Source organism: Sander vitreus, chromosome 11 (assembly GCF_031162955.1).
Source record: "Sander vitreus isolate 19-12246 chromosome 11, sanVit1, whole genome shotgun sequence".
NCBI classification, from domain to species: Eukaryota; Metazoa; Chordata; class Actinopteri; order Perciformes; family Percidae; genus Sander; species Sander vitreus.
This window is the reverse complement of record NC_135865.1, coordinates 1802842-1818361: the sequence shown is the minus strand read 5'-3', so window position 1 is coordinate 1818361 and position 15520 is coordinate 1802842. Positions and strand designations below refer to the sequence as shown.

The following is a 15520-nucleotide window of genomic DNA, read 5'->3' as shown; positions in this document are numbered from 1 at the left end:
GGCCTATATAAAAGAGACTTCAGATACAGTATTAGGGGACCACTAAGGCCTATATAAAAGAGACTTCAGATACAGTATTAGGGGACCACTAAGGTCTATATAAAAGAGACTTCAGATACAGTATTAGGGGACCACTATGGTCTATATAAAAGAGACTTCAGATACAGTATTAGGGGACCACTAAGGCCTATATAAAAGAGACTTCAGATACAGTATTAGGGGACCACTAAGGCCTATATAAAAGAGACTTCAGATACAGTATTAGGGGACCTCTAAGGTCTATATAAAAGAGACTTCAGATACAGTATTAGGGGACCACTAAGGTCTATATAAAAGAGACTTCAGATACAGTATTAGGGGGACCACTAAGGTCTATATAAAAGAGACTTCAGATACAGTATTAGGGGACCACTAAGGTCTATATAAAAGAGACTTCAGATACAGTATTAGGGGATCACTAAGGTCTATATAAAAGAGATTTCAGATACAGTATTAGGGGACCACTAAGGTCTATATAAAAGAGACTTCAGATACAGTATTAGGGGACCACTAAGGTCTATATAAAAGAGATTTCAGATGCAGTATTAGGGGACCACTAAGGTCTATATAAAAGAGATTTCAGATACAGTATTAGGGGACCACTAAGGTCTATATAAAAGAGACTTCAGATACAGTATTAGGGGACCACTAAGGTCTATATAAAAGAAATTTCAGATACAGTATTAGGGGACCACTAAGGCCTATATAAAAGCATCCAAAAAGCAGCATGTCATAGGACCTTTAAACCTATAATATACTTACATGCGAGTGCTGACGACTTCATTTACCACTTGTATGGTTTTTGGGTTAGCACCCCGTAGACTCCAAAGACAGTTGTGTTTAGCAAGCCAGTTCTTTTGTTTTAACACATTATTGCCCGTGAAACACGCTGAAGAAGGAGTGCAATTAACCCCATGCAATTAACCATTACAGTCAGTGTTGTAATGTAACGTAAGTACAAATACTATAGTAAGTACAATACATGTATACTTTTACTCCACTACATTTCCCCTAAGAATCTTTGTTACTTGCAAGAAATGTTTTGGAGTTGAAGATTCTTTCTCACAAAAAAAAATAAAATAAAATTCTGTTTCTGTTCTTCTCTTTGTTGATGTCAGACTTGATGTTTAAAGGCCCTGACACACCAACCAGACGGCCGACCGTCGGCAGAAAAGGCAGTCGGACCGATCAGTCGGCTCCCCGAGGTCCAAAAAGTGCCTCGGAACACACCGAAGCGACGCCGACATGAGCGTACGTTCTGCGCGTGCGCGAGATGTAATACGTCTCTATAACAGCACGCGGCGCTAATCTGTATTGTCGCCCCAAAAAAATGAAAACCGGAAATGACCAACGTGTCACGTGGGTCTTTTTGAGTACAGTAAATATCAAATACTTTAAGACTTTTTCTCAAGGAATATTCTGAAAGGGGACTTTAACTTCTACCAAAGTCATTTTCTGGCAAGATACTTGTACTTTTACTCAAGTATTGCTTCCAAGGACTTTTTACAAGACTGAGTACACTTTACACTTTTTATAAGGCTCATTTTACTAGCGCCTGACCTTTTCCTTCCTCTCTCTGGTGTTTTTCTTTCCAAGACATTAATGTCTACTGTGAATGTTTATGTCTTTATTTTGGTATAAAGGGAATTCAAACAATACATACACAGATAAGTATATCTACTGGGTATGGTTTTATAATTTGCATCTTCAGCCAGATTATTTTAAGAAGCTCAACTTCAAGTGTGTGTCTTTTGTCTGCAGCCAGGATTTCAAAAGAACACGTTCTTATTGTAATATTGACAAAATCACCAAAAAGAGTTGGGCAACTACTTCAAAAACATTCCAGTTATTAATTTATACTATGAGAGCCTAGATGCAGTGTACTACAGAGGACGAGGCTCACATACACACTTAGACCCTATTTCATAAAAAGAAAAACATGTGACAGATTGTGTGCCAATGTGTCATATGTCCTATTTAAGTTTTTTGTGAGAGAAAATAGGAGGATTTTAGCGCAGCAGATTTAGGAGTAAAAACATATTTATTTTGCACAATTTTCTAATTACATTTACTTATATACTTACACAAACAGGATAAATCTGAATTATATGTATCTCTGTCCGAAAACAAATAAACTGCATTAAATCAAAGGGGGTCCTTTAGATTACATTATACATGGTCTGATTAAAGGTAAATTATTGTTTACTGTTGTTGTTAATTTATGCACAAATTTGTGAGAGAGCATATATTTGTTATTTGTGCACACAAATAAGCCCCCATAAGTCTATTATTATTATCTATTAATATTCTGTACAGCTAAAATAAAGTGTAACCTTGGCTTTGTTGTATAAACTACTGCACTTACAAATCTGCATGGAGAAAATGGAAAGTCCTCTGGGACAAACTTGTGGGCTGTATATATATATATATATATATATATATATATATATATATATATATATATATATACAAATTATATAATAGATGTTTCCGAATCTATTTCTCTTCAGTAAAGGCAAGTTTGGGGACTGTACATTTGACTTATAAATGTAGTATATTTGACAGGACAATCCCGAAGACCACCGGAAAATACCGAAAGCCGCGGTGCCTGCTGGGAAACTACGAACTCGACAAACCGCCATCTTTCTTTATAGAGAGTTAGTAGGGCAAATAACAACCACTTTTGAATGATTAGTTCCCCAAAATAGACTCGTTGAAGCAAATCCACTTGGTCAGTTATTGCAAATAATAAGTTTAAAGAGGAGCGGGTGGACCGGAATTCCAGATATTGGGCATATATCAGACATAAGACACAGTAGTCTGTTGTAAGCGCTCGACTAGTGGAGCCGGTCAACATGGGCCGATCTCGGAGTCGAAGCTCTTCCCGGTCCAAACACTCCAAAAGCAGCAAGCACAGCAAGAAACGGAGCCGGTCGCGGTCGAAAGACAGGGAGAGGTCCAAGAAGCGGTCCAAGTCCCGAGAATCGAAAAGGAACCGTCGCAGAGAATCTCGTTCTCGTTCCCGGTCTACTACAGCTTCGTCCCGCAGAGAGAGAGCAGCCTCGCCGCCGGAGCGCATCGACATCTTCGGCAGGACGCTGAGCAAAAGAAATGCTCTAGACGAGAAGGCGAGGAAGGAGGAAGAGGAAAGAAGGGCAGAAATGGAAAGACAAAGGAAGATGTACGTATATTTTGATGCAAGACTCGGCACCTAAAACGTTACACAACGTTGCCCGTGTTGAACTGCAATATGTGCTAAGCTAAATGCTAACTAGCTACATTCAATTGTATAGATAGCGTTAGCAAGCTAGCCGCCAAAGCATGCTAACGTCAGCTAGGCTCTACAGGGCCTTGACTAGCTACACAAGAACGATTATTATCCCTGTCAGATCAGACAGCTGCTACGCAGGGGCCAGCTCACCTTTTCAGCTGGATTGCGTCTTACATTTTTTTTCTTTCATTATGAAGCAATTTTGATTTTAGGATAACTTCACGTTGTTGTTTTTTAAAACTTAAAATATAATGTATAACTTCACCGTTGTGGGGAGGGAGCATTACTTTGTTGTTTACAGTCATTGAAACCTAAAAACAACAAAGTAATCATCCCTGCTGCTCTGTCCATCTATTATTGTCATAGTGCCACTGACTGCATTGCCAGTGCAGCAGATTCCAAGACAGGCCACTGTTCCTTAATGCATTAAGCCAGGTAGTTAAGCCAGGTTTGTCAACCGATGGCTCTGTGGTTTAGAAAATAATTCAGTCTCAGTTTTGGCAGTTTGATAATTGTGTAAGCAATTTATTGATTAACTACACCAAACATTTGTACGATAGGGCCTCAGAAAAAATATTTTATGCCATAAATCTAACTCTGAATGTGTTTTGGGTGCATGAATGATTTTTAAATAAGCAATTTTAAGACCCTTGCCCTCTAATCCTAACCCATCCTTAAAGGTATTTCATATATATAGAAAATTAGATCAATGCATGAATCCGTAATGAAATAATAGTTGGCTGCAATCTTACATGGTGAAGCATATAGTACATGGGAAAACAATGACTTTGTGGTCATCATATTTACTAATAAAAACCTTGACTAATATACATACTGAATGCATGCAAGGAAGCATGCTCCTAGCATGTAAGTTGGTCAGTTAGCCTGTCAGTAATGTACTCCTAGTGCTGGGTGAAAATATAGTAGGCAGCTGAAGGGCATGTTGCTGCTTCACAATATAAGTAAGGGGTGGTTAGTTAATAAAATACAATTTTTAATTTATTCTACTGTTCTGTTTTTGTCTTTTAAAAATGAGATCTCCAAAGTTAAAATAGCATTTTAATAGCCTTTGACCTTTCATATAAGCTGTCTTTCCCATTCAAAGTTCTCAAACTGTAAAGGTAACTTAAATGACATTTAACATGGACATAGTCAGGGTCGTCATATACAGGAATCAAGTGGAAATTCCAGCCAGCCTATTCCCGCGCGTCTCTACAACGCGTAATGTTAGACAGCCAATCACAAACATTATTAGATCTTGGTAGAAGCATGCTGCATGCCGATTGGCTCACTGACGCTAATGAGATTTACTCCTTAGCTATTAAAATTAGGTATTGAATGAAGAGGCATTTTTCGATACTCGACACTAAGGAGGCAATTTGACCAGTGCCTAAAAAGTATTGAATTCGGTACTTAGTCCTATTCATGACGGAGCCCCGCTCAGCTGGATGCAGGGCACCTTTAAAGGGCGAGAAGCAACTCCCTGAAAAAAACAAACGGAACAGTAGGAAAGTTGTCGGCTGGAAATGTTTTTAATGTCCGGTCGTCTGGCCAAGAGCCGGCACTTGCATGAAGCTCTGACTCAGTTCGTTACATACATTAAAAAAACAATTATATTCGGATTAAGGCAATTCCCCGATTTCTCAAACGCCATGTAAACACCTTACCCCGGTTAAAATCAGAGTTCTCATAACGTGGTTAACAGAGGTAGAGAACTCCTTTTAGTATCTGGGGTATTCCTGCCGTTATACACAATAACCAGAGTGCGATCGGGATAAACGTCTGCACATGCTCCAACTGCCCCTCCCCACTCCTCTGGAGTGTTTTTGACCCAGAAATAATACAAATCGTTGCTATGATACAACAAAACAGCGTTGGCCGAAATTGGCAGCAAGCCATCGGCAGCAAAGAGCCTGCGGCCCATCTGTTTTTTTTCCGCGCCGAGGCATCAACGGACACCGGGAGATGGCTAAATAGATTGTCCATCACCGGGGCTGTCAACGCTTTGTCTCAGCAAAAAAGTGGAGGGACCGAGCAGCCCCGCTGCAGCCGCTGGCTAGCGTTAGCTTGCTAATTCCACCCGGCACTGGGTGACACTAGTTACAGATATAACGTAATTAGCCAAACAAAGTGGTCAGTCATCTGGCGAGAGCAGTGTGCTTTCCTACGCTGTGACCAGAGTGTGTGAATGAACCATTAAGTTGTTACATTTTTACAAATTGAGTGGCCCAAAGGGACATCTCAGATCAGGGTTCATTTTCAGACGAGATCTTGGTGGACCAGCTCTGACTTAAAGTGCCTGTTGCCAGGGACACTTAGATGCTGTTTATGAATCCACAGCTGTGTTGTAATTTTATGCTGGACTCGGTAAACTTGACTGAACTGAACTCTTCGTCTCAGATTGATCCTTGTGTTCTGGTAAACTTAAGTCCGCTGTAAGAAGGCGCGGGAATTAATAAAAAGAGTCAGATTTGACAGGCCTTAGGGCCTTATTTTAGACATAATTCCCTCTTCACCGGTCAATGTAATTTTGACCTAGGTCAACCGGAAGAAAAAGCTAGTTGTGCCTTGAAAGAGCTCAACCTACCGTACCGGAGGTAGTGGTACTCCGGTCATTCTTCCCATTTCTTCCCCGCTCATGTATACTGGGAGAACCGGCATACCCCGGTTACTGCTGTGCATGTAAACGCACTGACTGTCACTACCCTGCATCTTAAAGCACCGCAGTGGTTGCCACACATCATGACCACAGCCCGTTGATTGTCTGCCGGCAGGTTCTCTCTGTTGGACAGGGATGCTGCTGTTGTGAAGGTGTCTGTGGTAGCCAGAGGCTCACAGACACCTGAGATCTGAGCTGCTGCCTCACACCTGGCTTCCTGACTGCCTATTTTTACTGCTTAATGGCCATAGGGCTACTTAACCCGGTATACAAATGTAAATATCAGGACACAGAGACTTGGTAGGCTCTCTGGTTTCCCACTGGCTGACAAAATGTAATCCGATCCAGGCAGGGTAGGTTGTGTGTTTACAACGCACCTACCAGCTCCTAATAGCTTCCTGTTCAGAGTGGAGATAAAAGGCATTTTCAATAGGTAAACAGGATGACAGGTGACCTCCATCTGCTGCTGTAGTGGACAGGCTTGCCCATTCCTACAGGGGTAGTGGACTGGTATAGTTAAGTCAACTTTCCACACATTTGGAATACCTGGACATATGGATAGTGCTGTATGTAGTAGGGCTGCACGATAAGAGGAAAAAAATGCGATAGCGTTGTTGAATATGGCGATAATGATATTACTTGCGATAACTAAACAGATATTTAAGTGTACTCCGTTCTGCTGCTTTTCAGTATTCTGCAAAAATACAACAAATAGCTTGTTAAATTTAAAACAAACGAGAGGAACGTATTCCGAACATTCTGTTATTGAACAAATTGAACATTGAATTGAATATAAAAGGCACCACTAAAAAAATAGTGAGTAACATATCAGAGTGCAGTATTCTACTATTGTCCAGTGTCTTTCGCTATATGTCGCACCCTCTTCGTGGTGTGTTTACTGCGCCAGTTGATATCGCAATGACGATTTTAAACTGATTTATTGTGCAGCCAACCTGTGATTTGGCCATAACATTGGTGGTTTTCCATATAACATGCATCAGTTGGGGTTGTGTATTTAAGATGACACGTTGGAGGTTAGAGCTTCGATACCGGTTCCTAAACGATACTTTTTTCGATTACCAATTTTATAACGCAAAAAGAAATGACTATTTTCCAGCTCCATTTCAGCTCCTTCCTGCCTGCCTGCGATCGATGTGCAACGTTAGACAGCCAATCACAAGCAATATTAGATCTTGGTAGAAGCATGCTGCATGCTTATTGGCTCACTGACGCAGATGGGATTTACTCCTTTGGTATTGAATGACGAGACATTTTTCGGTAGCCAAGCTTTAGGGGAAATTCGGTCGGTGCCTAAAAAGTATTACATTCTGTACCCTGCCCTACTGTATGTGTGTTTGGTATGAGAGCATACAGCTTTATGATAAATGGGTTCCATCCCTGCTTTCCTATAGACCGTCCATCCCTGTATGTCCGCTCTCGTTCCCCCTCTCATCCGTTTCTTCCCCCCCGTCCTCCAGCCGGCAGCAGGAGATCGAGGAGAAGCTGATCGAGGAGGAGACGGCGCGGCGGGTGGAGGAGCTGGTGGCCAAGCGGGTGGAGGAGGAGCTGGAGAAGCGCAAGGACGAGATTGAGCGGGAGGTGCTGCGGCGCGTCGAGGAGGCCAAGCGCATCATGGAGCGGCAGCTGCTGGAGGAGCTGGAGAGACAACGGCAGGCAGAATTGGCGGCACAGAAGGCCAGAGAGGTAACGCTCGGTCGTTTGGAACGCAGCCCCTCCATTCCCTCCATACCTCCCCAAGCCCTTCACACCTGTCCCCATCTCCCTCCCAGTCACCTGCTCTGACGGGTGCCTTTTCTGCGGGACATGTGGGGACGGTGGAGGGACCTCCCAGTTTACTTTCCAGAATGTAATCTAGCCATGGTACAAGTTTCACTGCGGAGAGGGTACGTGCACAGCCCGGAAGTGGCCGTACTGCAGGGAAATAATGTATTTAATGGTAACAAAGCATTACCACACAACATACAAAACCTAATATATAGAGCAAAAGGGGCCATGCCAGTTGGGCAGTCTCTTGACTAATCACTCTGTGGAACACCTCCTCCTCCTGAGTAATCAAGTACTCCCCGCAGTTATGTACTGTATATCTTCTGAGGTGTAGAGGCAAAAGTTAATATTTGCATCATTCTCAATTAAGTGCCAATGTAACTGTTAATTTGGTCATTTCTTACAATTTCAAATATGTGAGATGACAAACTGCATGAACTTAAGTGCACAGTGTGTTACTCTGGGGAACAAGGTGCACACAGTCGCATCTAGTGGCACCACAAAAAAATTATATATATATATTCATATTTATTTTCTTGCAGCCACTTAACAGGTTTTGCACCGAGAAGCTAGAAGTACTGCCAGTGAAAGTTTTGCCATGGCAGGGTTCCAAAAATTGACTGGCTATATTCTTTTCCATCATTCCGGCTTGAACTTTAACTTTTCATATTTGCTAGCATCTTTGTTAATATTTGCAATAAAGAGCTCTCTTTCTTTTAAGACAACACTTCTGTTTTACAGCCACCGTCTCTGTACGTCACTGGCCATTTCCCAAATGCCTCAAATTGACAGCTAGCTTTATATGAAGTCTTTTGAAAAATCATAGCTATGGGTTAGCCAGGCTTTAGTTTGAGTTCTAATAAGAAGCCCAATCCTGTAATCTCGGGCCTCTTTAAAGTTAGTACAACCCCTTTTGCATCTTTCCCTTTGTGTTTTAGAGAGTAAAGGTAGACCTCTGTCTGTGTGCCCCCCAGGCTTCATTAAGAAAAGGGGGTTTGTTTATACTACAGTAGTAATGTATGAGGAATGAGAAGGGCAGCTGAAGCCTAGTGACCCTGACTTGCCCAGGGAGCAGCCAGTGGCTCGGTACTAATAGGGTGAGAAATGTAGGCCGAGCAGGCCTCCTTTACCTACGTGGACTTATTCGCTCACCCCTCTCCTACCACTTCTTTTTTTCCTAAATCTCCCACTCTGGTCTGAGACACCGTTTACCGACGGGACCGGTAGAACTAGCAAGGCGCCTCCTAACCTAAAACCAAAGCCAGCCTTAAAGTGCTCCGCTGAGGAAGCTGGAGCTAGATGCCTCCAACAACAACTCCTAGATGAGTGGAGATTACTCTGACATTTGAAATCAAATTTGATGTGCAGAAATGTTAATCCCCTTTTTGTTTAATTCACCGACCGTTTGTCCTGTACAGGTTTTAAAACATTACCACCTTACCTTCTCTTTTAACAATCCTTGTTTTGACAATCTTCTGTTAGACGGCATCAGCTCTTGGATACATAATGACGGACCGCCACATTTCCTGTTTCCTGTTTGACAAGGTTAACTATCTCTGGTCTAACCTTTTTTTGTCTGTTAATAGATATATATTTTTTTTCTAATAATACATTTTATACAGTTAAAGAACTTTTTTTTTCCTCCCCAGAACAACAAATGTACTGTGTTTTGTACTCATGACTTGCTTCTCCTATAGGGTTGCTGCTCATTTTTGGATAATGTTATTTGTAAATTCATTTGTGTTTTTTATTTTTTTTTAATTTTTTATTTATTTTGGAAACACAACTCACCAACTTCCTAACTAGCACTTGACCTGAGCTGGCCTGCAGCCTTTCAGCTCACCGTGACTCGTGTCCTGTACTGTAAGTGTACCGTGGTCCGGTCTCCTCAAACACACACAGACACCTCTTTGTCCTGTCCACTCCTTCACTCTGCTGTCGTCTCAGTGGGGACTGAGCCACTGTAAAGAAAGGAAAACGATAGAAAAAGAAAAAAAGAACGAATGTGAGCTGTGGCTGCAGGCTAAGCAGTACAGAGATCAGAGTTATAAAGAGGAATGCCGCAGGCGCGGTATGGCCGAATTCCCCCCCAAACCTACCTACCCACCCACCCCAGGAGCGCTTCTCTGTCTCTGCAGGGGGCCACACAGTCCGGACGGGACAGTAAATATTCAACCGTTTAATGCCGAATGCTTTCACCAGTTGTGTAGGTACACAGGCAAGGAAAATGCGTAGGTATACGTGCATTGGTGAGCCAAAACTATTCCCTCCTTTATTTGTATCCTTTTTTTTTTTTTTTCTTCTTCTCTTGCTTATAATGATGATTAGACAAAAAAAAAAAAAAAATCAGCAATTGTATTTTCTTCTAGATTGTATTGTCTGTCTTCTATTTTGTGAGTGTGATGAGTGGAGTTCCCACAATTCTTGTTTTTAAATTTTTTATTAAATGTCTCACAATAATGCAGTGAGCGCCATAGCTGTGGCTTAGCTTTTGAGTTTTTCTAGGAGGGTACTAACAGCAGGAGAGGGAGGGGAAATAAATAGCGGGTTCATTTTTTCCCCCACAGTCTCTTTATGCTTTTTGTATTTATAAAAAAAAAAACTATTTAGCCTGACTGCAGAGAATGCCAGTGTGGTCATGAGTGAGAGGCTAAACAAACTTCTCTGTGGTGTAATGAGTTAGGTGTGTGTGTGTGTGTGTGTGTGTGTGTGTGAGACAATTTGAGGGCAAGCGTGTGTGTATGTGTGTACGTAAAGTGCTTTGTGGCTGTAGCCTGTTCGTGCGCTAACATGGAACCGTGTCACCCGTCTAGGAGGAAGAAAAATCGAAGCGGGAGGAGCTGGAAAAAATCCTGGAGGAGAATAACCGCAAGATCGCCGACGCTCAGGCCAAGCTGGTACGCCCCGCTCTGCTTCCTTTCTGCCTGTTTTTTTTTTTTTTTGACACATTTATCCCATTTCAGTCCAAATTCATAACCCTCAATTCTGATTGTTTCTGAGTGCTGCCTCCATCACCTACGGAATGACTAACGCTGCTTATCCTCCTCTAACTGTCCTCCCGGCTGAAGACATGTTGACACTTTCTTCAACATTTTTTCCCCCTAGGCCGCCGGCACTTTTTGTTGAATTATTTTTTCCGCTTATTGTCACTTTTTTTTTTTTTTTTTTTACTTTTTAAGTTGTTTTTGTTGCTTTGTTTTTGACCCGTTTTTTTTTGTCACTTTAACGTTTTGCTTTTCCCCCACTACTACGAGTTTTACACTTGTTCTTGGAATTCATGGACACTAAACCTCATTTTTGAGTTTAAAAAGCCAAAATATGCTATAAAATTGAATAAAAGTAATGTACTGAGCCTTCATTTTACCTGAGAAGAGCATTAAATGGAATCGTCCATGTTCATTTTTGGCAATTTGGTTGAAAGAAACCCAAATCTTTAAAAAAAATCTTTTTACCTAATATCGTGCAGCGCCTATAATCAATTATTTGATCACATCCAATGAGAAGTGATTTCACTTCCAAGTGCAGTCAGAAAAACCCGACGCACGTCATGTCTGCTTTTAATGTCACTTATGTGTCTATAATTCCAAATCTCTGTCCCCCCTCCACTGGTAAGACACCTCAAGTCTTTCACCACACCACGACCAAATAACTCCGTAGACCTCTGGCAAGAAGCCCTTTGTGTTGCGTGGCTTTGAGTTGATGCTTATCAGCCGTGGCTTTTCCTTTCCTTTTGGCTATACAAGCTGAAGTCTGACTAATTTGTAAAGCACTGTTTATTTGATTCAGGCTTGATTTGGATAAGCTGAGGCTGTAGTAAACATCTGCACACATTAAGATGCTGGGTGATACGGAGGAATATATCAGGATGTTCTTGACCAAATATATCGACATTGCGACGATGTCGTAGGGTTGACACTTTGGTGCTTTCACTAAATCTTTTTTTACAATGAGGTTTTAGATAATCAATAATGTGGTATACGAGTTTAAGTCAAATTATAGAGAGAAAATAAATCATCCCCCCCAGTTATATACTGACTTTGTTTATATGAAGGCACAAAAATGGTGTCATGTTTTTACAATTCTGCAGTTCGTCAAATGATATTCCCTCGAAACGTTTCACAACCGATTTTGTGAGAAAATTGAGTTAGTGTGTGCTCGTTATCAATTTAGACAACGTAATTGTATATGACGATATCCTGATATGATTCCATTGAAAGCCGATAAATGATCATATTGAATTATGGCCCAGCCCTACGGGGTATTAAAAGGGTATAAGGGCACTTGGCTTGAAAGCTGTGCTTTTGTCCCCGTCTGACTGTGTGTGTGTGTGTGTGTGTGTGTGTGTGTGTGTGTGTGTGTGTGTGTGTGTGCGCCCGACAGGCTGAGGAGCAGTTGCGTATTGTAGAGGAGCAGAGAAAGATTCACGAGGAGCGCATGAAGCTGGAGCAGGACCGACAAAAGCAGCAAAAGGAGGAGCAGAAAATCATCCTCGGCAAGGGCAAGTCCCGGCCCAAGCTCTCCTTCTCCCTGAAGGCCACCGAATGAGACTGCTCCTCCCCTCCACCCCCAACCCCTTCGCTCACATGTCCCGCCCAGCCTTCATCCCCATCCAGCTCTCCCTCATCATCATTCGACCCCGCTCCTCCTCCTCCGTGGAACGCTCGCTTCGTTTTGGAAGTGCTGAAGGAAGGCCGAGGATAAGGGGTGCGCCCCGCTGTGTGTTGGTCCCTGTGAAAGGCCCATGTTGTCCCTCCCGGCCTGGAAGGGAAAGGCAGCTCTCCGCCCTCGCCCTTCCTCACCTCCACCGCACAGATGACTCTTGTTTGTGCTTTATTTTTTTCGTTTTTTTTTTTTTTTTTAGGGAACTTGGAACTTTTTTGATGTAGAATGCTATAACATGTCCCCTTTGCCCCCCCTTCCCCCCCTTCCCCCGTAAGTCTTAACTCTGGTGTAACAGCGAGCGACTGTCCACCCGTGCTCTTCTTACATGTCTTCACAGCCAGCAAACGACAAACGGTAGAACGCCAGTCCCCGATATAGAGGAGTATGTGTGACTTTTGTCTAGTTTCAGTCTACTGTAAAAGCTCATGTGCAGCTTGGGAGTTGGCCTGTGGTTTTCCTGTTTTCATAACAAAAAAAATAAAAAATAAAATAATAAAGGATCCTAAAGCGGCCGACACAGTGGTAACAAATCACAGCACAGCCTTTTAAAAGCACAGTTAACTTCCCGTCCAGCTGACAGGTTTCTGTCTTCCACCTACCTTTACTTCCTCTGCCCGTAAGCTCCGTTCACCATATAAATCTACAAACTACTCTTCTTTCTGCTTCAGCTCCGTCTGCCATGTATATCATCTTTTTTTTTTCTCTCTAAATGACAGCAGCATGTCGACCTGAGGAGGGAATGTGAAACTCGTGTTACATTTAAAGTTTGCTGCAGTGCAGGTGAACTCGGCCTCGACTTCCAAGCTGCCCATGACTGAACCACAAACCCTACAGCAGGATGTGTGTCTCGTCTACGATAAGGGGGCCTGTGGGTAATGGAGGGGAGAGAGAGAGAGAGAGAGAGGACATTTCCTGTATGATGTAATTTTATTAGCCTTGCTGTGATGTGCTGAGTCCCAACTCCTCCTCCTCCTCTTTCCCCCCCCCCCCAGTTAAAATTGTGTTTTGAAATTGATCCACGATTAGGGAACAAAAAGTCACATTAATGGTAAATACTTGAGTTTTGTTATCAGACTCTTTGGAAAAAGCAGTGAATTGTACGAAACCCACGGACCATACAGTCCGTGTTCTGTCCCCGAGTTGTGTTGTAGTAAACTAACTTGGCAAGGCGCCTCACTTGGTAAGTCTTGATTCGTATAGGATGGACAAGTTCAGGTAAGATAAGGTGTGAGGTCAGCAGCAGTGCGAGTGTGTGAGTGAACGTGCGTGCGTGCGTGCGTGGGTGCGTGGGTGTGAGAGAAAGGCGGGCTGACCTCAGGTGGGTATAATGACTTTTTGTTATGTTGTGGGATTTTGAATTTGTCATGTAATTTCCCCCAATTGTCAAGGGACTGAACAGTTCAATAAATCCTTTGAATGCCTCTAATTGTATCGCCTAAAAGATGTGTGTGTGTGTGTGTGTGTGATTCAAACTGAAGTCACTTCACACTGTCGTTTAAAGTAAGTAGTGGCATTACTGGCACCGTTTGGGGTTTTGTCAGCAGGTTATTGCTGTACTAATACATGAACATCAAGTTAACCAACACCCTGTAATAATCCAGTCTTATAAATTGGCAGCTGCAGTTTGAGACATGTGCAGCTGCTGCTTTGCAGTGGTGGAATGTAAACTAAGTACATTTATTCAAGTACTGTACTATAGTGCAAATGTATGGTGCTTGTACTTGAGTTTTTTTTATGCCACTTTCTACTTCGCTACATTTCAGAGAGAAATACTGTACTTTTTACTCCACTACATTCATCTGACAGCTTTACTCATTAAGATGTTTGCACACAAAACACATGTAGCCTAGTTTATAAAATACAATGTTTAATTATAAATCAAACTACTCAACACATAAAAAGTGAGGACTATTTTTAGGCCTGTTAGTACTTTTACTTGTAAAGAATCTGAATACTTCTTCCACCACTGCTGCTTTGTTTCCAGCAAGTGAAGGCCGAGCCGATGTGACAAAGACTGAATGAGTGATTGAAAGCGACGGCCTCGTCCTCCGGTTCTCTGCTGCTGGCTTTGGAGAATAACTGGCGAGTCTAAACTAATGAGTCGAACTAACTGTCCAATATATTTAAAGGTGCGAGTGAAGCAATGGCTGATGAAGATATTAAAGTTTGATTAGTGTAATTCATTCTTAAACTCGGGTCAACGGACAGTGTTCACCCGGCCATCGGTCTCTTCATTACGGATTGTTTCCATCTCTCTCGTATCAAATGACGACTGTATATCAACATTTGTGACCCGCCGTGTGACGTTGTCTGGCAGTTTAGAGTGTAGCCTATACACTGCCACAGTCTAACACCAACCGTAAGTATTTCGGTGAAGAGAACAGAAGTCCCCCGGCCGGCTCCGGGGCCAGCCACCGGCCCAGTGCCGGAGCCCAGCCCGCTCCGGTGCACTGCTCCCCCGAGGCCTGTGTGTCTCTGTCCCGCTACTGCACTCTCTCAGCTCCGCGCAGCTCACTGCAGTCGAGTCCAATAATTAAAACAAGGAGGAATTTTAGTTGGTAAACACACACACACACACACACACACACACACACACACACACACACACCCTATTAGAGAGAAATATGTAGAATGTGTAGGTAAAAAAGTGTGGATAGTTTGAGCTATATATAGGTTACATGATTATTATTAAGTTATTTTGAATTTATTTTTACTGCAGACAGTGAGCTTCTCGAACTGTCTGCGTTGATATGAAATAAATCAGAAGTCTGCCTGTCATCGGGAGGATTTTCCTTTAATCCACTTTATCTTTTAACATTGCTGCAACAACAAAAGCCTAGTTAAAGTCCTGTCCGTTTGCAAGTGTCAAACTCAAAGATTAACAGACATATTCTTAATATCGCAGACTAATAATATAAATCACTGTATAGAACATTTCCTCATTTTTGCATTAGATGGTGATTCAGCACAAGTCTCTGGAATACCAAATATTGATTTACTGTGTGTGTGTGTGTGTGTGTGTGTGTGTGTGTGTGTGTGTGTGTGTGTGTGTGTGTTGTCAGCCGGGCTGATCTCCAGGAAAGACGCTCCGCAGCAATTGATTG

At 42.4% G+C, this 15520-nt stretch overlaps 1 protein-coding gene across 2 annotated transcripts; it reads left to right on the top strand.

The window, feature by feature from the left end:
• Positions 1–2656: 2656 nt before the first annotated feature.
• arglu1a (arginine and glutamate rich 1a) lies at positions 2657–13837 on the top strand. 2 transcript variants are annotated; one of them, XM_078263009.1, is made up of 4 exons: positions 2657–3220; positions 7448–7673; positions 10568–10651; positions 12135–13837. In XM_078263009.1, the coding sequence occupies exons 1-4, from the start codon at positions 2895–2897 to the stop codon at positions 12297–12299; spliced, it is 801 nt and encodes a 266-aa protein (XP_078119135.1). In that variant the 5' UTR covers positions 2657–2894; the 3' UTR covers positions 12300–13837. The 2 variants fall into 2 exon arrangements, with proteins under 2 accessions (XP_078119135.1, XP_078119134.1); XM_078263008.1 differs by having other exon boundaries at positions 7382–7673.
• The last annotated feature ends 1683 nt before the right edge of the window (positions 13838–15520 follow it).